General features: G+C 35.7%; 5 protein-coding genes and 1 long non-coding RNA gene across 7 annotated transcripts; 3 read left to right on the plus strand and 3 right to left on the minus strand.

Moving 5' to 3' along the window:
- Window positions 1-4,921: 4,921 nt before the first annotated feature.
- On the minus strand, window positions 4,922-6,821 carry LOC111446087 (probable aspartyl protease At4g16563). The gene has a single exon (XM_023084749.1). The coding sequence runs from the start codon at window positions 6,664-6,666 to the stop codon at window positions 5,293-5,295; it is 1,374 nt and encodes a 457-aa protein (XP_022940517.1). The 5' UTR covers window positions 6,667-6,821; the 3' UTR covers window positions 4,922-5,292.
- A 3,883-nt stretch (window positions 6,822-10,704) lies between these two features.
- LOC111446119 (cytokinin riboside 5'-monophosphate phosphoribohydrolase LOG7-like) lies at window positions 10,705-13,477 on the plus strand. The gene is made up of 7 exons (XM_023084787.1): window positions 10,705-10,864; window positions 11,334-11,431; window positions 11,652-11,682; window positions 11,776-11,875; window positions 11,960-12,030; window positions 12,778-12,921; window positions 13,153-13,477. The coding sequence occupies exons 1-7, from the start codon at window positions 10,757-10,759 to the stop codon at window positions 13,246-13,248; spliced, it is 648 nt and encodes a 215-aa protein (XP_022940555.1). The 5' UTR covers window positions 10,705-10,756; the 3' UTR covers window positions 13,249-13,477.
- Window positions 13,478-13,813: 336 nt separating this feature from the next.
- LOC111446096 (2-Cys peroxiredoxin BAS1, chloroplastic) lies at window positions 13,814-16,781 on the minus strand. Its single transcript, XM_023084760.1, has 7 exons — window positions 16,427-16,781; window positions 15,780-15,854; window positions 15,502-15,583; window positions 15,330-15,409; window positions 14,797-14,922; window positions 14,260-14,373; window positions 13,814-14,176 (listed from the first exon to the last, which is right to left on the minus strand). Exons 1-7 carry the CDS (start codon window positions 16,652-16,654, stop codon window positions 14,057-14,059), a joined length of 825 nt encoding a protein of 274 aa, XP_022940528.1. The 5' UTR covers window positions 16,655-16,781; the 3' UTR covers window positions 13,814-14,056.
- Window positions 16,782-18,042: 1,261 nt separating this feature from the next.
- On the plus strand, window positions 18,043-18,540 carry LOC111459312. The gene has a single exon (XM_023102196.1). It carries the CDS (start codon window positions 18,043-18,045, stop codon window positions 18,538-18,540), a length of 498 nt encoding a protein of 165 aa, XP_022957964.1.
- Window positions 18,541-18,585: 45 nt separating this feature from the next.
- LOC111446104 (putative HVA22-like protein g) lies at window positions 18,586-21,223 on the minus strand. 2 transcript variants are annotated; one of them, XM_023084777.1, is made up of 7 exons: window positions 20,929-21,223; window positions 20,732-20,772; window positions 20,535-20,633; window positions 20,127-20,183; window positions 19,957-20,020; window positions 19,280-19,486; window positions 18,586-19,107 (listed from the first exon to the last, which is right to left on the minus strand). In XM_023084777.1, the coding sequence occupies exons 2-7, from the start codon at window positions 20,761-20,763 to the stop codon at window positions 18,808-18,810; spliced, it is 759 nt and encodes a 252-aa protein (XP_022940545.1). In that variant the 5' UTR covers window positions 20,764-20,772; window positions 20,929-21,223; the 3' UTR covers window positions 18,586-18,807. The 2 variants fall into 2 exon arrangements, with proteins under 2 accessions (XP_022940545.1, XP_022940538.1); XM_023084770.1 differs by having other exon boundaries at window positions 20,732-20,808; window positions 20,929-21,222.
- Window positions 19,028-19,560, plus strand: LOC111446140. The gene is made up of 2 exons (XR_002711025.1): window positions 19,028-19,116; window positions 19,206-19,560. It is a non-coding gene; the product is annotated as an uncharacterized LOC111446140 (long non-coding RNA).
- Window positions 21,224-23,907: the final 2,684 nt, after the last annotated feature.

Consider the following 23,907-nt stretch of genomic DNA (forward strand, 5'->3'; position numbering starts at 1 on the left):
TTTTTTTTTTTTTTTTTTTTCTCTCTTTTTTATGCAAGTTTTGTTAAGGTATTATATATATATTCATAGTAGTGGCACTAACATCAAAATCAATACAACAAATCTTATATTTTTATGTATTACCAAAGCATTGGGATATTCTGTTTTGGTAAGGGGAAGTGGGATTCACGCATTGAGTAGCAATTTTTGGAGAGACAGCATAACCAAACACAAGTTGAGTTGTGGAGCTAGAAATAGTAAAAGTGATGGATGTTCATGTTCATGTTCATGTTTATGTGTTTGATGGAATGGTTTAAGGTAGGGTATGGAGAAAAGAAAGAAAATGAATGGGGAAGTGTGTCCGATATTCATTTGGGAATCAAAGATATGTGTTGGAGTGAGGGCTTTGAATTGAACATTTGATGCATTCCCCCAAAATTCCCTTCCTTCATTCTCTATTCTTTTCTTAAAAGTTGTTCACTTTACTCCCTTCTCAAAACCCTTTCTCTTTTCTATTATTAAATCATCCAAATACCAATCTTCTTACTTCTTACTCTCCTTTTCATTTATCACATTTCAGGTAGAGTAAAAAAACAGATACATGAATGAATCAAAACCAGTAATTTTGAGCATAGGGTGACTTTGAAAGTTCATTAACTTATCACTCTTGAGCCTAGATTGTTACAATACGAAATTAAAATCATATCATAGAGGAATGTCGGGGTCATCGAGTGTCAATTTCAAATTTCAAATCCTGAGCCTAAATTGTTACTATACGATGGGATTGACTTTGAAAGTTCATTAACTTATCACTCTTATTTAGATATGATCTCAAATATTATACGTATACCTTTGTTGAGTCTTGCATAAGCTACACCAAATACCTCCTAAAACACATATCAAAAGATTTCAAAATTGAAATTATAGCTCCTTTCATTATACATGAAGCCATTGAAAAAGATAAAGTGGCATTGGCTACAAACACATGGATCCATTAAAAAGAACACATAAAACATTGAAATCCTTGAGAAGCCATTCATTTTATTATTATTATTATATTTTTTTTCTTTTTGAATTACCAACCCCATCTACATCTAGATCAAGAGAGAAAAAAAGGGAAAAAGAAAAGAGAAAAGAAAAAAGAAAAAAGAAAAAGAAAAAAAGAAAGAATTTTTATAGTAATTTCTCCAACACAACAAACGAGAGAGATCTGTTTTGTCATTGTTCAATCATCTTCATCTTTCTTTTTTTCTTTTTTTTCTTCGTTGTTCTTACAGAAAGAGCTATTTGAAAGAAAGAAAGAAAAAAGAAAATGGCAAAACAACGGTGGAATAAAGATTAAAGATGGTAGCGATCTAAAGAGAGTTCATAGTCACCTATGCATGAGATCGATTTGCTTTCTTTACGACCAACGTTTGCTTCAAATTTGTTCTAATTCTTCGTACCATTCATATTTTATTACAAAATCCTTAATTTGACTGAAAATATGATGAACAATAGATGAAATGGGAGAAAGGAATAAATGATTGGAAGTTATTACATACAAACTTGAATCCATTTTGTTGGTAGGACTTTAGAATAAAAATAAAAATAAAATAAAAGCCTCGAAGAATTTGTGGGTTTAACTGTACATATAGTTAAGAATGCTTTTGGTCTCGGTCAAAAAGTTAAGTTGTAGTATCCATCTTTGTTGTCCTTAAAAGACATACAAAGAGAGCACCCAATAATTTGAACACAACACAAAGCATTTTATGGCCTAAAATGCTCCAAAAGGAGTGTTTGAATATGGAAAGAAACAATGAAGAAGTAGAAGAAGAAGAACAACAACAACAACAAGAGAATAAATGCATTGCTTCATAACCACCCTATCTCTCTTCTCTTTCTGTCTCCATTTTCAACTTTCAAAGAGTAACTATAACAAAAGCCCACTCCCCAAGCCTAATACCTTGGAACGGAAGCAGATATTGTCGTTTGTAGGTTTTTTCTTTCAAACTTCTCCTCAACGTCGTCTAGTAGGGAAGGTTTCACATTCTTATAAAGAATACTTCGTTCCCCTCTCCAACCGATATGGGATTTCACAATCCACCCTCTAGAGTCTAGCGTCCTTGCTGGCACACCGTCCAGTGTCTGGCTCTGATACCATTTGTAACCGTCCGAACCTACTTGTTCTCTTTGGACTTTTCTCTCAAAATTTTTAAAACATGTCTACTAGGAAGAGATTTCCACACTTTTATAGTAATATTTCGTTCATATCTCTCCACCCGACCAAAGAAGACAAAATCTGTGCTGATCTTCGGCCCAAAATCTCCCAAAAAAGGAAGGTAATTAGAAGTGCATTAAACTAGATATGGTGTTTTGTTCAAAATTCTGGTTGTTGGGTTTTGTTTTAGGTTTGTTTTAGTAAAAGCAAAGCAAAGAAGTGTGAGGAAAAAAGGTGATATTAAAAGCAAAATATGGCATTATCTACTCAAAAGGGGTGCTCATTTATATGCTTTTGGAGCTTCAAAATAAGCATCTTTGGTCCCTCTACGTGGCCATGTGAGTTAAAGCAGAGCAGTGACCAAAACCATATTGAAATTTATAGAAAGAGAGTGTAAATAGCTACAAAGTTCAAAGAGGAAGGGACTGAGGCTTAAAGCTTACGATATGAGGAAAAAAAAAGTTGGTACAATTTTGAAATGACAGGCTTAAGTTTATGTAAAGGGCGATACGTACCATCCCCACAAACACTGCCTTTTTCTTAAAGTTCTAATATTCTTTGCTCGAGTCCCTACAATCTTACTTAATTTCCCACAAAACTCTCTTCCTTTTCCATCTAAATTATATCAAATCCCCACTTAAAAGGCGTAAGTCTCCAACATTATTATGATTATCCCATTTAATCATTCGTGTCTCATCAATCTCTCACTCTCAATCATTTCCCTTCTACCCTTCGAAGCATTTTCCAATTACTTAATCGCTCCCATCCTTTTACAGTAATCATATATAGTTTGATCCGCTTAGAATTTGAGGGGGATGATTGTTGTAATGATAATAGTCCTTTTTACTTTGAGATTCATTCTATGATTGAAGGGTTTAATCTAGAATGTGTTCTAGATATTTAAAACAAACATATTGTTGTGTTCGTGTTGTTGTATCAACTTGTGTAACAGTTCAACTCCACTACTTGTAGATTTACCCGTTTTGGCCCGTTACATATCACCCTCAGTCTCACAATTTTAAAACATGTCTTCTAGGGAGAGGTTTCCACACCCAACACCTTTGTAAGGAATACTTCGTTTCCCTCTCCAATCGATGTGAGATCTCACAATCCACACCTCCCGGTGACTGGCTTTGATACCATTTATACCAGCCCAAGTCCACCGCCAGCAGATATTGTCTGTTTTAGCTCGTTACATATCGTCGTTAGCTACACAGTTTTTAAAATGCGTCTATTCAAGAGAAGTTTTCACACTCTTATAAAATATGCTTCGTTATCTCTCGAGCCGATATGGGATCTCACAATATATGTATGTTTCTCATTCAAATAGCCAATAGTATAATGAGCTAATGGTAGACATTTCCCCTCCATTCCTTACCGCAAACCACACATGCCTTCTTAACCTTGAAGTGAAAGCTATTCTATAACAATGGTTCTCCCGTATTTAAATGACTCTTTTAACTCTATTTAGAATCAAATTCAAGAGTGATGCATCAAACTCAAAAGCTCCCGTTGTCTAAGCTTACCAACAACCATTGAATAATATGCGTCACGATTGGTCATTTCAAGCACTAGCCTTCTAAACGAAACAAAAGTTGATTAAAATAGAGAATCTTTTATGAGCGGAGCCGTACCCATGCGTCGGTCAAGAAAAAAAATAGGAAGGGCACATCTTGTTTCGACCGGTAATTGTCGAAAGTAAAGCTGAGATGTGAAAGTTGCAGGAGAGCCTCCAATAGCACGAGCAGAGGCGGCAGGTCATCGTTTATTAAAGGTCTCTGTGGAAAGAAAGAGCAGAGCATTATGTAAATTGATGCCAATGGAATCATTAAGATATCCGAAATTGTTGCAGGGAAAAGAAACCCACATTTTCGGACCAACAAAAATCGTACGGACGTGGAATATATCAACTGAAATCGAGAAATCTTCACGAAAAATAGAAGCCCATCAGGCCCAATTCTCAGCCCAATATTAATCTAATAAAGTTTTAGCTTTTGTGGGCCATATACATATGGGCCCATTCATCACGCATCTTATTAAATTATGTTACAGTTTCCTTCACACGTAATTAACATTATTTAATTAATCTTTCAATTCTACCCGTATCGTGTGAGAATTTAATTAATTGGAGGATTATTTAATTTCTTATTTTATTTTAATACTTTTTTTTTCCGAGAAAATAGTGATACTGACGACTATATGTAATGGACTAAAACAAACAATATCTGCTAGCGGTAGATTTAGGTTGTTACAAATGATACCAAAGTCATTCACAAAGTAGGGTGTCACTGTGTCTCCAGGGGTAGATTGTATGATCCCGCATTGGTTGGAGAGAAGCAAAACATTTGTTACGAGGGATGTTTGGAGGCTAGACTCTCTCTAATATTTGCTAGCGATGGGCCTTGACTTTTACAAATGATATCAAAATTTGACACCGAACGGTGCACGAGTAGACCCTCTCTATAATAAACTCTCGAAACATCCTCAACGTTATATCATTGCGTGATACAATGAATATAAAAAGTGACTAAAAGGTGCTTTTGTTACCCGAAAGAATTGAAATTCCATATGGTTTAACCTAAAGAACCCAATTCCACGTGGAAAGAAAAAGAGGGAGAATCTACCAGCTTTGTCGGAATAAATAGTAATATAACATTTTTGTAATCGTCCAAACCTACGAGTAGCCGCTACCAAGTACTTCTTTGATGTTAAAGACGCGTTTTAAAATCTTAAAGGAGAAAATTTAAAGAAGAGAAAAGTTTCCATTTAGCCACAAGCACGTGGGTGTGACTCAATTTTGGGTGTTGGCACTCAAATTCATAATCACATGTAGTCTTGCCCCAACTAATTTCATTATCAACCACCCCACTCTCTCCTTTTTTATTTAATACACCTTTTCCCACATTTATTTACTCTATTTTCTTCCTTTGATTATCAAATATGACACATTTGATTACAATATCATCCAGTAATTATTACAACAAAGGGGGGAAAAATATGATTTTGAATTGTCAAATTTAAACCAACGTCGTAGCTCCGGTCAATATGCCAGCCGCCGACCACCCAAAGCTACAAACATAACAACAGCATACTATACCGAATCCACGCCGCTTCTAACTGCAACTCTGTTGCCGAAATCCTAATCTTTCATTCACCAAATCGTATTCCACATAGAAATTTTGCTGTTGAAAAGCCCCCAAAATCACGGACGGCCCACTGCCGCCGCCCGCCGCTTCCTTATGCGTTACAACCGTCAAACACGCAACGCCGGAGCTACTAACCAAAGCGAAGTAGTTATTCAACGGCAGTGCCCATTTCGCTCCGCCTTTAAACTGAAATATCAACTCCGGAAACTCCACCGACTTCTCCTTCGAAATGTCAAAACATGGCCGTAATCCGGTGGCAGATTCCACGTCGGTGGCTCTCGTCCGATTCGCTAACTGCTTCTCGAACGCTTCCGCCACGGCTTCGAACACTGGTTTGTCCATAAACGTGAAGGTAGAGCCGGAATCAATGATAGATCCACCGCTGCCGTCGGATCCCGGCACTAGATACTTGTACGGCACCTTCACGTCCTGGTTACCGACGAGGATTTTCCTTATTGATAAGTAATAGTATTCCTTATAAGCATGGTTAGATACAGAGGGATTCTGGCGGAACGGCGTGTAGGTGAGATCGCCGGTCTTTGCCCCGCCGGAATCTAGAATCAGCTCGCCGGAATGCGGCGAGTCGTCGAATTTCCGAGACGCGAGACAGTAGGCAAATTTCTTCAGACCCATTTGCGACGGAAGCGATTCGGATCCTCGGCCGAATCCAGCGATTCCAGAAGGCTGATGAATCGAAAGAAACGAACACCCCACAACGAAATTGGGGATTTTTTGATCGGGAAAATCCAGCGTCTCCGATAGCAAAAGCCCGGCCGTGGAACCAGAGCCATACTGAACAGCATAAGCAGGACATGTTTGGGTACAGTTCTCTGTTTTCGGGTTACAATTCCGGCACTGAGACTTCACGTCAGGGCCGAAAACCCAAGCACATTTTGGATTCTGGCAGCCGACAAGCTTGGAGGAAGAGGACAATTTGGGGACAAATCTTGGGATCCGGAGAGGATCTATTTTGGGAAACGAACATTGGGAACAGAGATATTTGGAAGTACAAGGAAACCAAACGAGGCTGCTACCTGTATCAAATATCAAATGGAGAGTCTGGGGTGGGGTACCGAAGCTGAGTGGAGCGGAGTAAGCTCCATAGCTATGGGGGGAGAGAGGGGATTTGGAAACGGAGTTGGATTTTGGGGTTTTGATTTGATGGGCTCTGTTCTGGGAAGCAGAGGCGAGGAAATTGAGATTTTGGAGTGGATCTGAGGAAGAAGGGTGGGGTAAGGCGGAGAGAGGGAGAGTGATGGAGTTGGCGTTGGCGTCGACAATGGCGGAAACGGAGAAGAGGAGGAGAATGTATGAGAAACAGAGCGGGGGAGGAGCCGCCATGGAAGAAGCTTGGATTGGGTTCTTCCTTGGAAGTATAAATGGGGGGAGGAAGAACTAAGAAGGGAAGGGGACAAGAGGGTGAGCTGGAAGCAGCGCACAAGTTTCAGCGTTAAGTAGAGAGTGTACTATGGAATCAACATCAGCCATGTGGTCACTTGACACGGTATGCATTTCATCGTACTTAAAGGATTTAATTAAATTGATGGATTTTTAATCCGCATCCATTTGATCGTACTTAAGGGTTTAATTAAATGGATGGCTTTTTAATCTTCCCTATTTTGTTCTACACAACATACATTTCATCATATTCAAGAGTTTAATTAAATTGAAAGATTTTTTTATCTTTACTGTTCGGTTCTACCTGACACATAATGCATTTCATAGTACTTAACGGTTTAATTAAATTGATGGATTTTTAATCTTTGTTGTTCTGTACTACATGACAAGGCATGCATTTCATCGTACTTGAGGGTTTAATTAAATTGATCGGTTTTTAATTTGTTCGGTTCTACATGACACTACATGCATTTCATTCTACTTAGGTTTAATTAAATTGATTGGTTTTTAATCTTTTTTTTAGTTTTATTTTTAAATCTATTAAAAGATCCTGACTTCAAAAAATTAAAATGAAAAATAAAAATAAAAATAATTTGCTAATTTTTAATTTCATTTCTTAGAGTTTTCATCGGACTAGATGAAAGGTAAATGAATGAATCTAAGAGTACATCTAAATTAAAGCAATTCTGAGAGAGGTTTAAAAAAAAAGTCACTATACATCCTTTTTCACTAGCTCAATTATAGAAACTTCATGACTAAATATGTTTTACTTGGAACAATTCTATATTGAGTGACATCTTATGAATTTTTCGGAGATTCATGTGAGCGAGGACAAAACATGTTAGATAGACTAGTCGTGTTGGTATGTGTGGATAGTCAACCCTTAAAAAACATATCGCAAGGGGAATATTGGGCTAGGTATGAGATGTTACAAATAGTATAAGAATGTTGGGTTTTTCAAGTGTCAAATCCCGATTATGAATTTTTGTCTAAATTCTAGGTATGAGATGTTATAAATGGTATCCGAGCAAAACAGCACCTTTCTCGATAAAACATGATTCGAGGACGAACGAATGCAAATATTAGCCAACATGCGATATCAAAATAAATGTGAGTGATACATGAATGAACGATCAAAAGAATCTCAGTCCTCCCAACGTATTCAAGCTATAACAATTTATTCGGTTTCGCACCTCACTTTTTGCCCAATTCTTTGTCCTTCTCTCTCTTTATCTTCGTTCCAAAGGAAGGCATCCTTCACTATGAAGGTTCTTCTTTACTCTTATAAAAAAAAGTGGTGTGGTAGAGGAAAAAGAATAACCACTTTGATATTGGACAACATAAAGTGTCACACTTTTTAACTAATACCAACCTTTTGCATTTATGATCAAATAAACATCATTTTTCCATATTTAATTCATATTTCTCGACCATCACTTTATAAAGCAACTTTTTTTTTTCTTTGATGAATAAGTTCGATGCTTCGAAATTAAGATAATCTCAACCTTTCTCACAAAATTACCCTCCAAACAAATTTGGGTAGCTTCAAAATTAATTCTTTCGATGTTTATTATTCTACTGCTTCAATCGTGATAAATGGAGTCATCGAACATAACATCTCAAGCAGCGGTCTACTACCGTTCCTGTTCAAAACCAGAGTTAGGTGATGGACACTATCATCAACATCGACGTACTAAATTTGTAATTTAACCGTGCAAGCTCTTACTAGAAATGTAATGGGTCGATCCAATAACCTTTCGAAGTTAAATATGGACTTTGACCTCTAATCCAAAGTTCATTACAGGGTCGGCCCAATAGTTCTTACACACGGCCCAATAACTAAAACTTTAAAACATTAATTTACAACTTTGTCTTCACCTTGAAATTTTACAACTATTTAATAATTTTTTATACATGATTTTTCAATGTTATTTCGAATAAATTTTTATTATATTCAATATTTTTGAAAAAAAAAAATCAATGAATCTATTTATCCAATTGAATTTCAAAACATATTAGATAAGGTTGAATAATTTTATTAGATATTAAAAATATAAAAATTATTAGATATTTACAAAAATGAAAATTTTTGGATTAAATTTATAATTTAACTCTTTTTTTTTTAATATTAGAATTTAAACCTACCATTTTTGTAAAAGAAATTAGCCAATAGCTCACAGTTAAAAAACACGTGTAATATTAGCCACAAAATCTAAGCCAAACAAGAAAAAAAAACAGTTAACATTAAAATAAATAACTAATTTCAAACTGACACCTCTTCATTCCAAAAACAATATACCAAAACTAATTATCTCAAATGTGGAACAAATGTCACTACAACAATATTGACTTTTCCAACACTAAAAAAGCATTTTAAAAATAAAAAAAAAAGTTAAATTAATAAAAAAAAAAAATTGACTCTGTATTACATTATGAGATAGCGACATTAACGGCTTTTTGTCACATTTTTACACCAAATTCATTGCTTCTATGGATTTACTGGGTTCATTTTATATATTCAAGTTTGCATGAAGACAATATTTCCACGAAACAAATTTTAATTGGTCCCATTCATTAGATATGTTACATATTTGTTCTCTTTGTCAAAACATCACTTTCCAACAAAACTAAAATTTTATATTCATATTCTTATGCTTTACCCGTCTCATAAATAATAATAAAATATTTCAAAATTTAGAATTGCTTCCTCGAATCACTTTTTTAAAGCGCTATAAAGTTAGCCATAAAGTTTATGTAAATAATGGCCTGTTGGGTATCGTTTCAATCTCACGGTTTTAAAATGAACACTGATTCAAGCCCATCGCTAGAAGATATTGTTTTCATGAGATTTCACATCAGTTGAAGAGAGGTACCTCTCATGGAAATAATTATGAATATTTATGCGTGTGTATTATTCTCTGCACGAAACTATGTTGTTATTAAAATAAAAGATATGCATCTATTGACAATAACATATGATCATAATATATTGTATTAAATTTTATATATATCCTCTATTTTAGTCAAAGAAAATTACTGGTGGACAGAAGAAAAATACTTAAATGGGAGAGATTGATGGCGGTCTTGGATGCATGAATTGGATTGGTCATTTATTTAAATCATAAAAAGTGTAAAACACAACTTTTTTTTTAATATTATTATTATTTTGGATATTTTTTATTCGATGGCGTTTAAAAGCAACTTTGTAACGAAATTGTAACGACTCAAATCCGCTGCAGGCAGATATCTCTTATATATCATCTTGAGCTTCAACCACTATTTTGGAGACCGACGTATTCGTCGGTATACTGTCTAGTGTCTAGTTTTGATATCACCTATTACAGTTCAACCTCACCACTAACCGATATTGTCTATCACTATTTTCAAACGCGTCTATTAAGGAAAGACTTCCACACGTTTATAAGAAATGTCTTGTTCTCCATCTCCTATCGGAATCTCGGAGCAATTTCGTGTCAATGGTCTTACACCCTTAAATAATTATGAGCAAAATTGATTGAATAATAGAGTATTAACGTTGAAAAAGTTGTTATTAATTGGTATTATAATAATAATAATCATAAAATGGTAATTTTTCTCGTGCTAATTATCCTTAAAAATGCGTAAATAAGAATATGTTGACCTACGTGGAACACAACTTTATCATAATCTAAATAAAATCGAACCCAATCCACGTGTCAAATTCGTATTCACGCAGATTAAAAGGTCCACGCGTAGTAGATTACGTATACACATTCGTAATCAAAATCCCATATGAAAAACAAATGTAAAATTTTAAATTTAAAAAAACGAGTTTTTCTCCAAATATTCCACTTTCCATATAATATAAAAATTTTGCAACTTTTTTAAATTTCAGAAAAGAACAAAAGCCATTTCTTTCTACTTTTTATTATTATTTTTTAATTAAAATAAAAATTAAAAGAGTTTTGGTGTTTATATAAACAAATTCTCAGTTGGGTTTGTTTCTCAAGCTTCCTCCTTGTCTCATTTTAGAGAGAGAAAGAAAGAAAGAAGAATGGAAGAGACAAAATCCAAATTCAAGAGGATTTGTGTTTTCTGTGGAAGCAGTTCTGGGAACAAGCCTACCTACCAGTCTGCTGCTGTTGAGCTTGCCAAAGAACTGGTTCTTTCCTCCTCCTTTTTCCTTTCGGGTTTTTCTTCGCAAGTTTTTAAAACTCGTCTGCGGGAAAGAAATTTTTAAACTTTTATAAAAAAAATGATTCTTTCTCTCTACCATCGATATCGATATCGACGTGGAATCTCACCATTCATCTTTTTCGGTCTGTAATTTGATACCACGAGAGGGTTGAGCTATAACCTGTCTCATGCATGATCTAAAAAAATTTCATTTTTAGGGTTTTGTGCAAAAATATTTGTGAACTAGGAAACCAAACGTGCTTGATTGATATGATGACACTTCTAATGATCCCTGGTTTTTTAGCTACACTTAGGCTATCTTCTTCACACTCTTCTATGCCTCATTTTCTCCATTATCGTTTAAAAATCAAAACTTTTTTCCATTGTTTTCTTGCGCCACGTGTTTGAATTTTGAATGTTTTTTTTTTTTTTTTTTTTTTTTTTTTTGTTGGAAGGTGGAGAGAAGAATTGATCTTGTTTATGGAGGAGGCAGCGTGGGATTGATGGGTCTTGTTTCTCGAGCTGTTCATGATGGCGGCCGTCATGTTCTAGGGTTTATCTCTCTCTCTCTCTCTACATTTCTTCATAATCTCATCTTCAAATTACAAGACATCATTCATAATTAAGTTGTTTTGGGCTTTTGTTCAAAAAGTTATGATTTTGTTGGAACCCGACAGCTCTATTTCATTATTATTTGTAAATTTTTATGTTTTGGAAGTCAATGAGAACATTCATGGAATGTTGATCTTTGTGTGTTTTTGTTTGTTCTACAGAATAATTCCACGAACCCTAATGCCGGTTGAGGTACGTACACTAAAGTTCTAACATTTGTACCATTTTTTTTCTCCTTTGCATGAACTAATGGCTACTAAGTTTATGAATTTTGAATATGTTTAGATCACTGGTGGGACTGTTGGAGAAGTCAAACCGGTGTCGGATATGCACCAAAGAAAGGCCGAGATGGCCCGCCAAGCCGATGCTTTCATCGCTTTACCAGGTACTCGTTGACCTCATACGTCATTCGGGTTCGGGTTTGGGTTTAAATTCGGTGAATTTAACTAACTTTGAAATTGAATCATAGGAGGATATGGGACCCTTGAAGAGCTTCTTGAAGTTATTACATGGGCACAACTTGGGATCCATCGCAAGCCGGTGAGTATTAAAAAAAATCTTCATTTTATGTGAATATACTTTGTCTTAACCACCTAAATTCTCGAATTTTGGCTAACAGTGGGATACTGTTAAAACTGTTGGATGATGAAAGTCCGTTAATTTACGGAATGTTCATGGGTTTATAATCAAAGAATACTCCCTCTCCATTAGTATGAGGCTTTTTGGGGAAGCCCAGAACCAGCCCATGAGAGCTTATGCTCAAAGTGGACAAATTCATACTATTGTGGAGAGTTGTATTAGTCTAACAGAGAAACATTTGGTCTCATCCATAAATGGCATGTTGTGTTTAATGCATAATGATATAAAATCATAATAGCCATTTCACATGACAAGCATGTTCTAGTTTGGCCCTCCATTTTATAATTATTCCACATGTCTTTTGGAGAACACACCAAAAAAGATCCCATTTTTCAACACCCTTTTGCTTCATAAACAAGTTATTCGACCGTAATCATAATCAATAGAGTTCTCGAGTCTATTTAGTCAAATGCTCGATACGGATAACAGTTGGGTCAACTCTCAATCCGAAATCGAGAGACAATAACAATCCTTGGAATAGAATCAAAACACGTGAATGCGAGTCAAGTTGGTAATCATAACGCAATTATTATTATTTTGATGGAAACAAGAGAGGAGGAGATGTTAAATTTAAAAGGCACATCAAATTGGTGGTCAAACAAAGTTGTATGATTAATTATGAAAAAAAATGATATAAAATTTGCACAGGTGGGACTGTTGAATGTGGATGGATACTACAATTCGTTGCTGAGTTTCATCGATAAAACAGTTGATGAAGGCTTTGTTTCGCCAACTGCACGTCGAATTATTGTGTCTGCTCCAACTGCTAAGCTTTTAGTCCAACAACTCGAGGTATTTTTTTTTTTTTTAATCGTAATAATTTTAAGAGCACAAAACATTTCTTATAAAATTGTGAAAATCCCTTCCGACAATTTTAAAATCGTGAGGGTAACAGCTATACTGTAACAAAGTAGACAATATCTGCTAGTTGTGGTCTTGGACTGTGAGCTAGGATTTCACGTAATACATGAATACTAACCCGAGTTTGAGTTTTTTTTTTTTTTTTTTTAATAAATGCGACAGGAATACGAACCTAAGTACGACGAGATAATATCACAGTTGGTGTGGGAAGATGTGGACAGGAGGAGTTACGTGGCCGAATCAGAGATTGCCACGTAATACATGTGGTTTTGGTCAAAGTGCTTGATGGAAAAAAAGCGGGGGTGTTTTGTCTTTACTTGGGTATACAATATTTTATAATAAAGATATAATATTATATAAACTTCAACACAGGAACACAGGAACACAGGGAACTATCCCTTTTTTTCCCTTTTCTTTTTATTATTTTCTTGTGGCCATTTATGTATAAATGTTGGCAGTGAAAACAAAAAGAAATTGGGAAAATAAAGGCTTTGTTTATATATATATATATATATATATAATTATTACGTATTATTAATTGAAATAAAAATTGTATAGTATAATTTGACTTTGAAGTAATGAATGGTAGGCGTGGACATGTGAGGCACATTTTTAATGATTAATGTCCCAAAAAAAAGTGTATGATTTTGTATTAATTCCATGATAGACTGTGTTAAGCAATCAAATTAAATATTAAAGTTTAAGTTCGGTTCATCAGGATACAAATTCTAGCAGATTTAATCCGAGAACCATTGAAACTCGAAGTTCGATTCATTTTCGATCGATCGTGAAATTTAGAGTTCATTGACAAGACACGAGCAGCAGAGGGCGTGAAACCATTGATGCCATTGCAAATTAAGGATAATAATTCTACAAAACAAACCATAGAGCCTGTCTGCTTAATTCATCTAAAGAAGATAAAATTCAACACTCTATATATCTGATGACGAGATGACGAGATGATGAGATGATGAGATGACTCGAGCCTCGTTAACCAATTTGTTCGACAAGCGGAGTAACTAAACTGGCAATGACATTGCACCAGATTCAAACTTCTTACACACAATTAAGCAATAGCAGAAAAGTACTCTTTGCTACCCTTGGGGTCTGGCTTCATCGATTTCTCGCCGGGTTTCCATCCCGCTGGGCAAACTTCGTCGGGGTTCTCTTGCACGTATTGCAACGCCTGCAACATCAAAGACAAGGAAATTATGAACAACAACTCTTGATAAACAATCTTCTTCTTGTTAGATGAATGATTGAAATTACTTGGAGAGTTCTCTTCGTCTCGTCTACGCTCCGACCGATACCAAGATTGTTTATTGTTGAGTGTTGGATAACTCCTTCCTTGTCAATTATGAACAGACCCCTTAGTGCAATTCCCTGTTCATTAAATTGTTGTGGATAAAGGTTAGGTAAGCAATTACAACCATGTGACTTCTACGCCTATTGTAGACGTATACTCAAACAATGCCTACAAAATTAAAATTGCTTATTCTAATGACTAAAGTTCCACCGCGGGCATTATTGTCTACTTTGGTTCGTTACGTATTGCCGTCAGCTTCATGGTTTTAAAACGTGTCTGCTAGAGAGAGGTTTCCACATCCTTACAAGGAATGTTTCGTTCAACTCTCCAACCGACGTGGGATGTCATGTTTTTTCTTATTACAATATCAGCAAAAACCGAATTCCAGTTTTCATTCACAACAGCTCATCAGCTGCTTGGTTTCTTAGAACAATGGTTTTATGGTAGTGGTCTAATTTGGAACAAACTTTGTAATACAGTAAGGGATGATATTGACATACCTGATCTGGGATCAGCACACCATAAGATTTTGAAATTGATTTAGTGACATCAGAAACCAAAGGATACTGAAGATCACCAAGCCCACCAGACTTTCTATCAGTTTGGACCCAAGCAAGATGTGAGAACTGCAAAAAGGTTCTATTTAGTATCATCACAATCACAACCAAAATTGTAACAGCTCAAGCCCACTGCTAGCAGATATTGTTCTCTTTGAGCTTTCCCTTTCAGGCTTCCCCTCAAGGTTTTTAAAACGGGCGAGGTTTCCACACCTTTATAAAGAATGTTTCGTTCCCTCTCCAACCGATGTGGGATCTCACAATCCACCCCTCCCCCCCCCCCCCCNCCCCCCCCCCCCCCCCCCTCCCTTTCGAGGCCAAGCGTCTTCGCCGGCACTCGTTCCTCTCTCCAATCGATGTGGAATCTCAAAGAACAAGCTACCACATTTTGAGGAATAGAAGCAGAATTTCATCAACACAAAACTTTTTTGCAAAAGTATAACTTTGTTGAACAAGAGAAGCAAGTATCTACTTACAACACTGTCAACCGAAACACCCAAAACTTCTGTGTTTAGCTCCTTAAATTCTTCATACCGATCACTGAAAGCAGTAATCTCTACAAAATAGGAGGTAAAATAAACACAAGTTCAAAGCAGCTCAAAACAATATTTGCTGAGCTTCAATTTGGTATAGTTTAGTGCAACAAACCTGTGGGGCAAACAAACGTAAAATCCAATGGGTAGAAAAAGAGAATCACATATTTCTTCCCAATGTACTCAGAAAGTTTAACCTGAAATCATAACACTTTAGATCAAATGTGAAGACGATGCAATCCGAACGGTAAACCTTTGAAACTTGCACATAATCTTTAACCAAACCTTTTATAAGCTTACTGTAATTCTACTCCAAAAATCATTGCACTAATACAGTCTGATGACAACAAAGAGGAATAAACAGTATCCAAAACCTAAGCCATGGAGAATTACCTTGATAAATTCCTGGTCAAAAACTGCCTCAGCCTCAAAATCTGGTGCTACATTTCCAACCAATGGCAACTCACTCTGTAAAAACAAATAATGGAACACAACGTCAGAAGTGGAACCCTCAAAAGAAATAACTCGCATGTTCATATTTTGAGTTGCAAGACGCTGATTTCTGCCTTGCACGAACAAATATCATAAGTTACATATACAATATACATGAAAATTCTAATAGATACAAACTGTTTAAACTCACCCTGCATGACTGAATCAATAATCTGACTACGTGAAGAAAAATTCAAAGAACATAACGAAGACAGGAGAAGTTTTCAGAAAAGGGTATTTGAAAAGGCGACATTTAGGGAATAATAAGTTGGATTTCCAAAATTTTGGCATAATGCAGTCGGAGTACAAAAGAAATGGCTCATTGTTGCCGCCAATATCCAAATATATACGAATAAAATGCCCCATTGATCATTACATAATTAACCAAAATTAGGGGAAACAAAACATCCTAGTAAATGCATTCGGACTTCAGAAAGAAAAACCAAACAAGAATCACAAGGAAAACAAAACGAAAATTACAATTTCAAACTTCACCAAAAGAGTGAAACGCCGCAAAACAAGGGCATAGTGAGAGATGCAACACTTACAGAAGCACGGACAGCAAAGCTCCGTCTGGACCTAGCTCCACGGGAGGAGGAAATTGAACGAGGGGCGGAAGGCTGGAAGGACTTACGAAGGCCGACGAAAGATTTGGGGAGTGCTAGGTTTCGAGAGGAGGGGGCGGAAGCAGTGGGAGCATTGGACTTGGCTGGAAAAGCGGAGGGGTTGGAGGAGAAGAGGGCGGTGGCGGTGGCGGTAGCGGCGGAGCAAGCCATAGCGGAGGAGGAAGCTGGAAGCTGCAGCAGAAAGTCAGTCTAAGGCGCAAAAATGGAGACGAGAGGATAAGTAAAGGGAAGCGTTGGATAGCTCCCTGGTTCACCTCCACACACTTGGGGGCAATCCTGGAAATATCCATTTTGCTACAGAATGGAAGATCGAGAAGAAGAAGGGTAATATGGTAGTTTCGCATCAGATTTTGGGCTTAGAAAGCTTGGCCCATAAACAAGTTGTTGAATCTCAGGCCTATAGCCCATTTCTACAATACCATCCATCCATCCACTTCCCTTCACCATTATTTTCCATTTTTATACATTTTTTTAGTACAATTTTTACTAAATAATGAATGTTTGCAATCAGTAAAAATAAATAAAAATAAATAATAAATCTCTAATTTCTTAGTTACGACAATAAACTTTAACTAATTAAATTATTTAGTGAATATATATTTATTTATTTACGGTGAAAAGTTCAAATATTTATTGCATTTTTTTGATACGACTTCAAATATTAAGATATCAAGGGACAGAGAATAAAGTTGAACAAAAACGATGGATTAAAGGGACAGAATAAAGTTGAACAAAAAAAAAAAAGATTCATTTTTAGTCCAATTTCTATTCTATATATTTCTTTTTTCATCTTTTAATTTTTACTTTTGAACTCCTACCCTTTTTTTATTATTTTTAACATGGTTAAAACTAGTTACTTTTACCGACTTTATCTAGGCATATTATTCTTATTAATCTCTTTCTTCCTGCATATTTTGTCTTACTATATTTTTATTTATTTATTTCTTTTTATTTTATTTTTATAAATCAGATCTTTTGATCCATTAATATTAAAAGAAACGTACTAATTACAAAAAGTATCTTTTGATGAAAACATTCATGAACAAGGAATGCCTATACATTAAAAAAAAAAAAAAAAAAACATCCATCTAACATATATTTGGGTCTAATGTGCATGTGGGTTCATTAGAGGCTCAATTTTATATAATCACAGTATAAATCAAACAAAATTGATGCTTAAAATCTCTAACAAATTGAATAAAGAAGGTGAGGTAAAGATTATGAAAACGACAAGTGGGGGGGAAATTGTGGGGGGGGGGAAATTGGGATTGGATTCATTGGCTATGTTCATGGAAGGAGTATATGTGGCGTTCCTAAACCCACAAACTTGTTCTAAACTTGTTGCGAATTTGGAAAATAGTGGATTAGTTTAAGAATTTCCCCTTCACCTTTTTCACATTTTAAAGAAAAAGTATGGGTTGAAAAGAACAATCAACGATTCTGACCATTTAATTTTATTTGTGTTCTTCCCCTAATGCAAAAACGCGCCACCCTTCTTCCTTCTCTCTCCTCTCCACTAAGCCTCTGTTTCTGCCGCCATGGACGACATCTCCGCTCAAAAACCATACCCACCACCGCCGAATCTCCGCCGAAGAAACTCCATCGCGGTGCCCGTCGTTGTGCCATCAAAACTAAACCTTTTCGCCTTCGCCGCCACCAAGTCCTCTGGCGGCTCAGCTGCATCGCCGCCATTGGCTTTCGAGCTCTTCCCGATTAAATCCTCCTCCCACTCCCTTACCTACACTTCTCTCAGAGACATTTTGCCATCTCCGACTTCCATGAGCTCCCCCACCGCTGCCTCTGCAGCAAATTCGGGCTTTGAGATCTCGATCCGCAACCGCCTCGTGAAGCAAGCGGCTTGGGCGTATCTTCAACCCATGTCTTCCTCTCCGGGATCATCAGGACCCCACCTCCTCCGCCGTATCTGGCTCAGATTTTCAGCTTGTCTAGGCTTCCTCAACCTGCACATAATTTCCAGCGTGACAAAGGCTTTGGATCGGATATTTCGCGTTGTGGGGTTCAGTTTTGTCTATTAATGGTGGTCAGGGGAAATACAAATCAGCTCCCCCCTTTGACTGAAATAAATCGTCATCTGTTTCTATTCTGTTCTATGTATTAATGAATATATGCACATACACCCCTATGAGTACAGTCTAAGAAGAAGAAGAAAAAGAAAAATTGGGATGTAAATGTTTGATGAAAAGTTCCAAAATGAATCTAATCTTTTATCTTCCTTTGGTCGGGGAGAGGGTTTGCAGTGTTGTCTTCTTCTTTTTTATGTACAGTTTTTTGTTCGGTAACTTCTAGTAGGGTTTTTTGGATCCTCGGAATCGAGCTTGGTTGTGGTTTTGATCTTCGTAAAAATAGTTTGTTTGATCATGAAGGGGAAATTGCACATCAAAGTCCTCCGATGTGGCTGTGGAACGCCGATTACTGGAGCCGGGCAGAGGAGGGACACTTGGAAACCACTTCATGGCATTGCTCTTGCTCGAGTCCTTGGTCTTCCTTGGAGGCTTATGGAAGAACGAGGGCAAGTCATTTGGACGCGGCGGAGGTGGTGGTGGCGCTGGCGGCGCACTTGGACGTTGGTGACGTTCGTTCCTCTGCAAAATGTCAATTTTCATCTCTAATTAAATGGATTTCGATGCTCCGGCTGGGTTCTATTCCTAATAAGGTTTTTGTAAATGTCTTAAAAGCACAGGAAAATAAGTTCTTTCTTGCTCTCATTAACTGCTAAAACTAAAAGGGCTTCGAGGAAGAGGATCAGAAGGTTACCCTGTCGTCTGGGGCCGCAGCTGCAGGCCTAGCTATGTAGTTAATGACTTGGACGATTGCAGATTGGCTCAACTCAGTACAGTTTTTCCAGTAGAATAGGGCCAATTCCCAGCCCTGGACTCTCCAATCCCCCATCTTCTGTTCAATATCTGTTTCGTGTTTATCTATCAAGGGCCGCAGTAAAGTGTCGAACACATATTTTGTTCCCTGCATTGTTTTAGCCCAACATTAACAAACAGATCAGCTGTATTCAAATTAGAAATATATGTCCTGTGCTCTTACATCTTGTTCTTAAGCTACTTGTTTGAAAATTTTGAAATAGGACTTCAGATTCCTATAATTTTGGTAGATTTAGACAGTTTCTACTTCAATGTAAGTTTCAAAATCAACATTTTAGTTCCGAATAGTTCCTAATTTGCGTCAACAGTTAGATGGCAAGAAACTTAACGGCAATCAATTTAATTCTGAAGCTTCAAATTGACACCAAACCTTGATAATTCACATGGTGTTTCAAGTAGTTTCTGATTCGTGTTGATGGTTATATGAACTAAGTTAGACGTTACGTAATGATTAGAACTTTATTATCGTGTACATAATGTTTCTTGCCTTTTCCTACAAGATCATCAAATAACATATAGAGAATTAGCTTCAATGATTACATCTCTCAGTTTTCTTACCTTGGTCTTTGGATACCACAAATAGATAAAGAGGGCCAGCTTCAATTCCCCGTACATGGGCAACCTTGACAAAGTTTTGGACCATAAATTTTAAGCACAGGCGAAATGATGAGAAATGCAATAAGTTATTAACGTTCTTTAGGGAAAGAAATATAGAAAGCTACACATACCATGCGACTAAAGTGTCAGCAATCCTCTCAACAACTGTTAAAATGGCCACAATGATCCTGCAAATATTGAATAAATAGGCTTTCAATTCAAAAGTAACGTAACCAAAAACAAAGTGGAGTGAAAGCTACTCAAACTCAATGTTCAAAGCAGACAAAGGCAAAGCCATAAAGAGCGTCAACAAAACCCTTTCCACTGTTGTGCCCAAACACAAAAATCTAAGTCGATCGCTCTTCATCAAGGTTGCGCATGTAAATTAGCTATAATCAGAAGGACTAGAATGGAATTCGAGAAATAAATGCTTATTGATTACGAGAGACGATAAAATAATCAGGTCAACAGCTATAGATCAGGGCACAAATCATCAACCGCTCCACTAAATCGAATAGCAAAACCGGAATCGTTCTTACCAAAATTGACACCAGAATTGAAGCTCTCGGATTTCAATCCGACTCTGCACAACCGTTTTGTAGCATTGAAACGCAGGATAAGCATAGCCAAACAGCATCCTACATTGATCAATACTCATGAATCACTAAATCCACCGCCAGAAAGAAAAATAAAAACCAGAGAAACTCTCTTGGAATCGAAGAAACAAAGAACTCACAGAAGGCATCGAACCATAAACTCTCCCAACATTGTGATTCACTACACAACAACACAATCAACTCCCGCCAAATTCACCTAAAAGAGAGCTCAACAACAGAGGAAAGAAATGGACTCAGCATCCAACATCCAAAGTCCAAAGTCCTAACCAATAATCAAAAAAACATATAAATAAGGAAACGGCAGATATAATATTACCGTGATCGAAGAAGAAATTGAAGTCCGTCAGTTGACTTGGTACAAAACGAGAAACGCCAGAAACCTCTGGAAGAGAAAGAAGGAGAGCGGAGTTTGAAGGTTTGGGGGAAAGGATTTTGGAATGGCGTGAAGGAAATGGAGATCGAGAGGAAGAGAAGATATAGTTATGGAGCTTTGTAGAGAGAGAAAATGATAGGAGAGAGAAGATTTCTTGCAGGGGACGTCTTCGTCTTTCTCTTGCACGCGATTCAGTCAGAGGGGAGAAGCGATGATTTTCCTGAGATTCTTCCTCTTCTTATTCAAAACCAGTTTGGTTGTTCTTCAGGCAGTTATGAGGAGGATAGTTTGGTAATTTCCCCTCTTTCCTTTTCTTTTTCCTTTTCTTTTTCCTTTCCTTTTTCGGTATTTTGAGTTGTTTTGTTCTTTGTTATGTCTTATATAATTATTTTTAAATGGAAACTATAATTAATTTTTTTTTTTAATTAGAACTCACAAATAATAATGAAAATATTCATTAATTGCTTAATTCATCAACTAGGGTTTTGTAACCTTCACGTTCGCACAAATTAAACTAAAAAAAAAATCAATTCAGATAAAATATTAATCCATTTGAATAATAAAAATAATATAAGGTAGAAAAAGATTAGTGTGAATAAGGCGTGTTATTTGAATTAGTGATATAGTTAATTTAGTGATAACGTAAAGTGGAATGAAATAAAATTTGGGAACACGAAACTTATGGCCCAAAAGAAAATTAAAAAAATATATATTTTAAAACTCAAAACATGTCGTTAATTAAGGAGAATCAAAGCACCTAGGGAGTAACGCTCTTTAATTTATTTTCAAAAAATTGTTGTAGTTGGTTGACCATCTTCCCACTTTCCCTCCAATTATTATTATTTATTTATTTATTTATTTATTTATTATTAATCCACACCTTCCATTAAATTTCTGGATTTTGACCCGGCCTTCGTTTTTCTTATTCAATATTCTTAATTTCATTTTCCATCTCTATCGTATTTTTAATTGGTTTTAAATAACATTTTTAAATTTCCCACCACATATCATATCTTTTAATTATTTCTTAATCATCTTATCTTTAGAATCATGGATGTATTTTTAGTTACAAACTATACAAAATTATATTATTATTATTATTATTATTTAACAAGGAAGTTTAATATTTATCTATTCAATTTTGATTTCGCATAATTAATTTAAAATTTAGTTTATTTTATTATTTTATTGTTTTCTTCTTTTAACTTATTCAAATGACGAAGGGTGGAAAAAATTAATGTCGAGTATTATCATGTTAGATTTTTGAATGACGAAAGCATAATCAAATTGAAATAGTCGCGGTCAATTTTAAAATTAAATGTGATAATTCATAGTTTGGAAGAAGTTGATTTATTGTTGTATAGTGTTTAGAGAGAGACTTTTATAATATATATAAAGACTTAAATTACAAAAATAATATATATTCTTTACTAATGTTTTATAATAATAATAATCATAATAAGTCAGGTTTAATAACCCTCTATCTGTCAATCTTATCTTGATTTTCTTTCGTGGATAAACTAAGTCTTGTTTAATTTTTAATTATTGTAGTAAGATTGGTCCCCGGCCAACAATAATTTTTCAGTAAATGAATTTAAAGAAATAAGCTTATTTTTTATGGAATTGGTGAAGAAAAAGTGTTTTTTTTAAATGATTAACCCAATAATATATTAAAATGACTAAAATACGCTGTCGATGATTATGAAGGATAACTACAGTGAATTTCACCACTAGCAACCATCGTGCACTCACCATTGATGACTATTTCCAACGACCACTTCTAGAGATCCAACGATCATCTCATTCAATCACTATTTGCGTCAGCTTGAACCCCTCAAACGAAAGTTATTTGTAATCAACTAACTATAGAATTTAAATATAAATCAAATCAGAATTTGAAACTTTAACACTTGATAGTCATAATGTTCTCTTGTTAGTATATGTAGCTATTATCTATGCCCCATTTCGAAACCGCCTTAGAACGCAAGCAAAAACGCATTTGTTTTGCAAAATTCGGCTCCCAACCATCGAGTTAGGACATTCCCCGCTACAATGCTAAAAAATAATTTTTTCCCATGTGTGCGAAAAAACCGGCCTCATTTGGAAATCGTCCTAGAACGTAAGCGAAAATGGGGTACAGCACCCCAAAAAAGTGCAAAGTTTGTTTACCAGCAAGCTAAGAGACGTGGCGGCATCTATTATTTGCATTTGATTTGGCCTTCCAAAGACTATATTATTTCCTTCCTTCTCTAATTCCAACTCCTTTATGCCTTAAAAGTAGTTATTAGTTGGAAGTTTGTTCACCGGATTTTGAATCAATCATCGTAACTTCAACTGTCAACAATTACCCGAACTTAGACCAAGGTCAAATCAATTGCTATTTTCTTAGTCCAGATTTGTTCTCTCAAGGTTATTACTCGTTCGGACGATTCAAACAAACATTCCACATTCCTCTCCATCTCTTATGGTATGGTCACATTATTTACTTCTTGCTTTCAAGAGTGAAAACTATCTCTACATACTAGATTAGATTCAAAATTCAATTCAACACTGGTATATAATCACTTTTAGTCTGATATGATTTTAATTCATTCAGTATATTCTAATTAATAATACCATTGAAATACTTGAAGTGGATAACGTTAATAGAGAAAATTAAGGTGATGGGTTTTGGGACTTTGTGTAACGTTGGGAGGCGACCTCGTGACTTCGGTTCAACAATGATTGAAATCATTCCAACCACTGCCTTCACGGACCATTCAACTTTGTGCCAATTACTTAAGTCTTTTTAATATCCATAAATATTTATTTCATTTATTTTATCAAACATATACATCCAATTTTTCATTATACAATAAAGTTTTTATGTATGCAATCTGCCAAATTTTGAAACCCGACATGGGCATATACAATATGATTTCA

This window comes from Cucurbita moschata, unplaced genomic scaffold (assembly GCF_002738365.1).
Source record: "Cucurbita moschata cultivar Rifu unplaced genomic scaffold, Cmos_1.0 Cmo_Scf00001, whole genome shotgun sequence".
Lineage (NCBI taxonomy): Eukaryota > Viridiplantae > Streptophyta > Magnoliopsida > Cucurbitales > Cucurbitaceae > Cucurbita > Cucurbita moschata.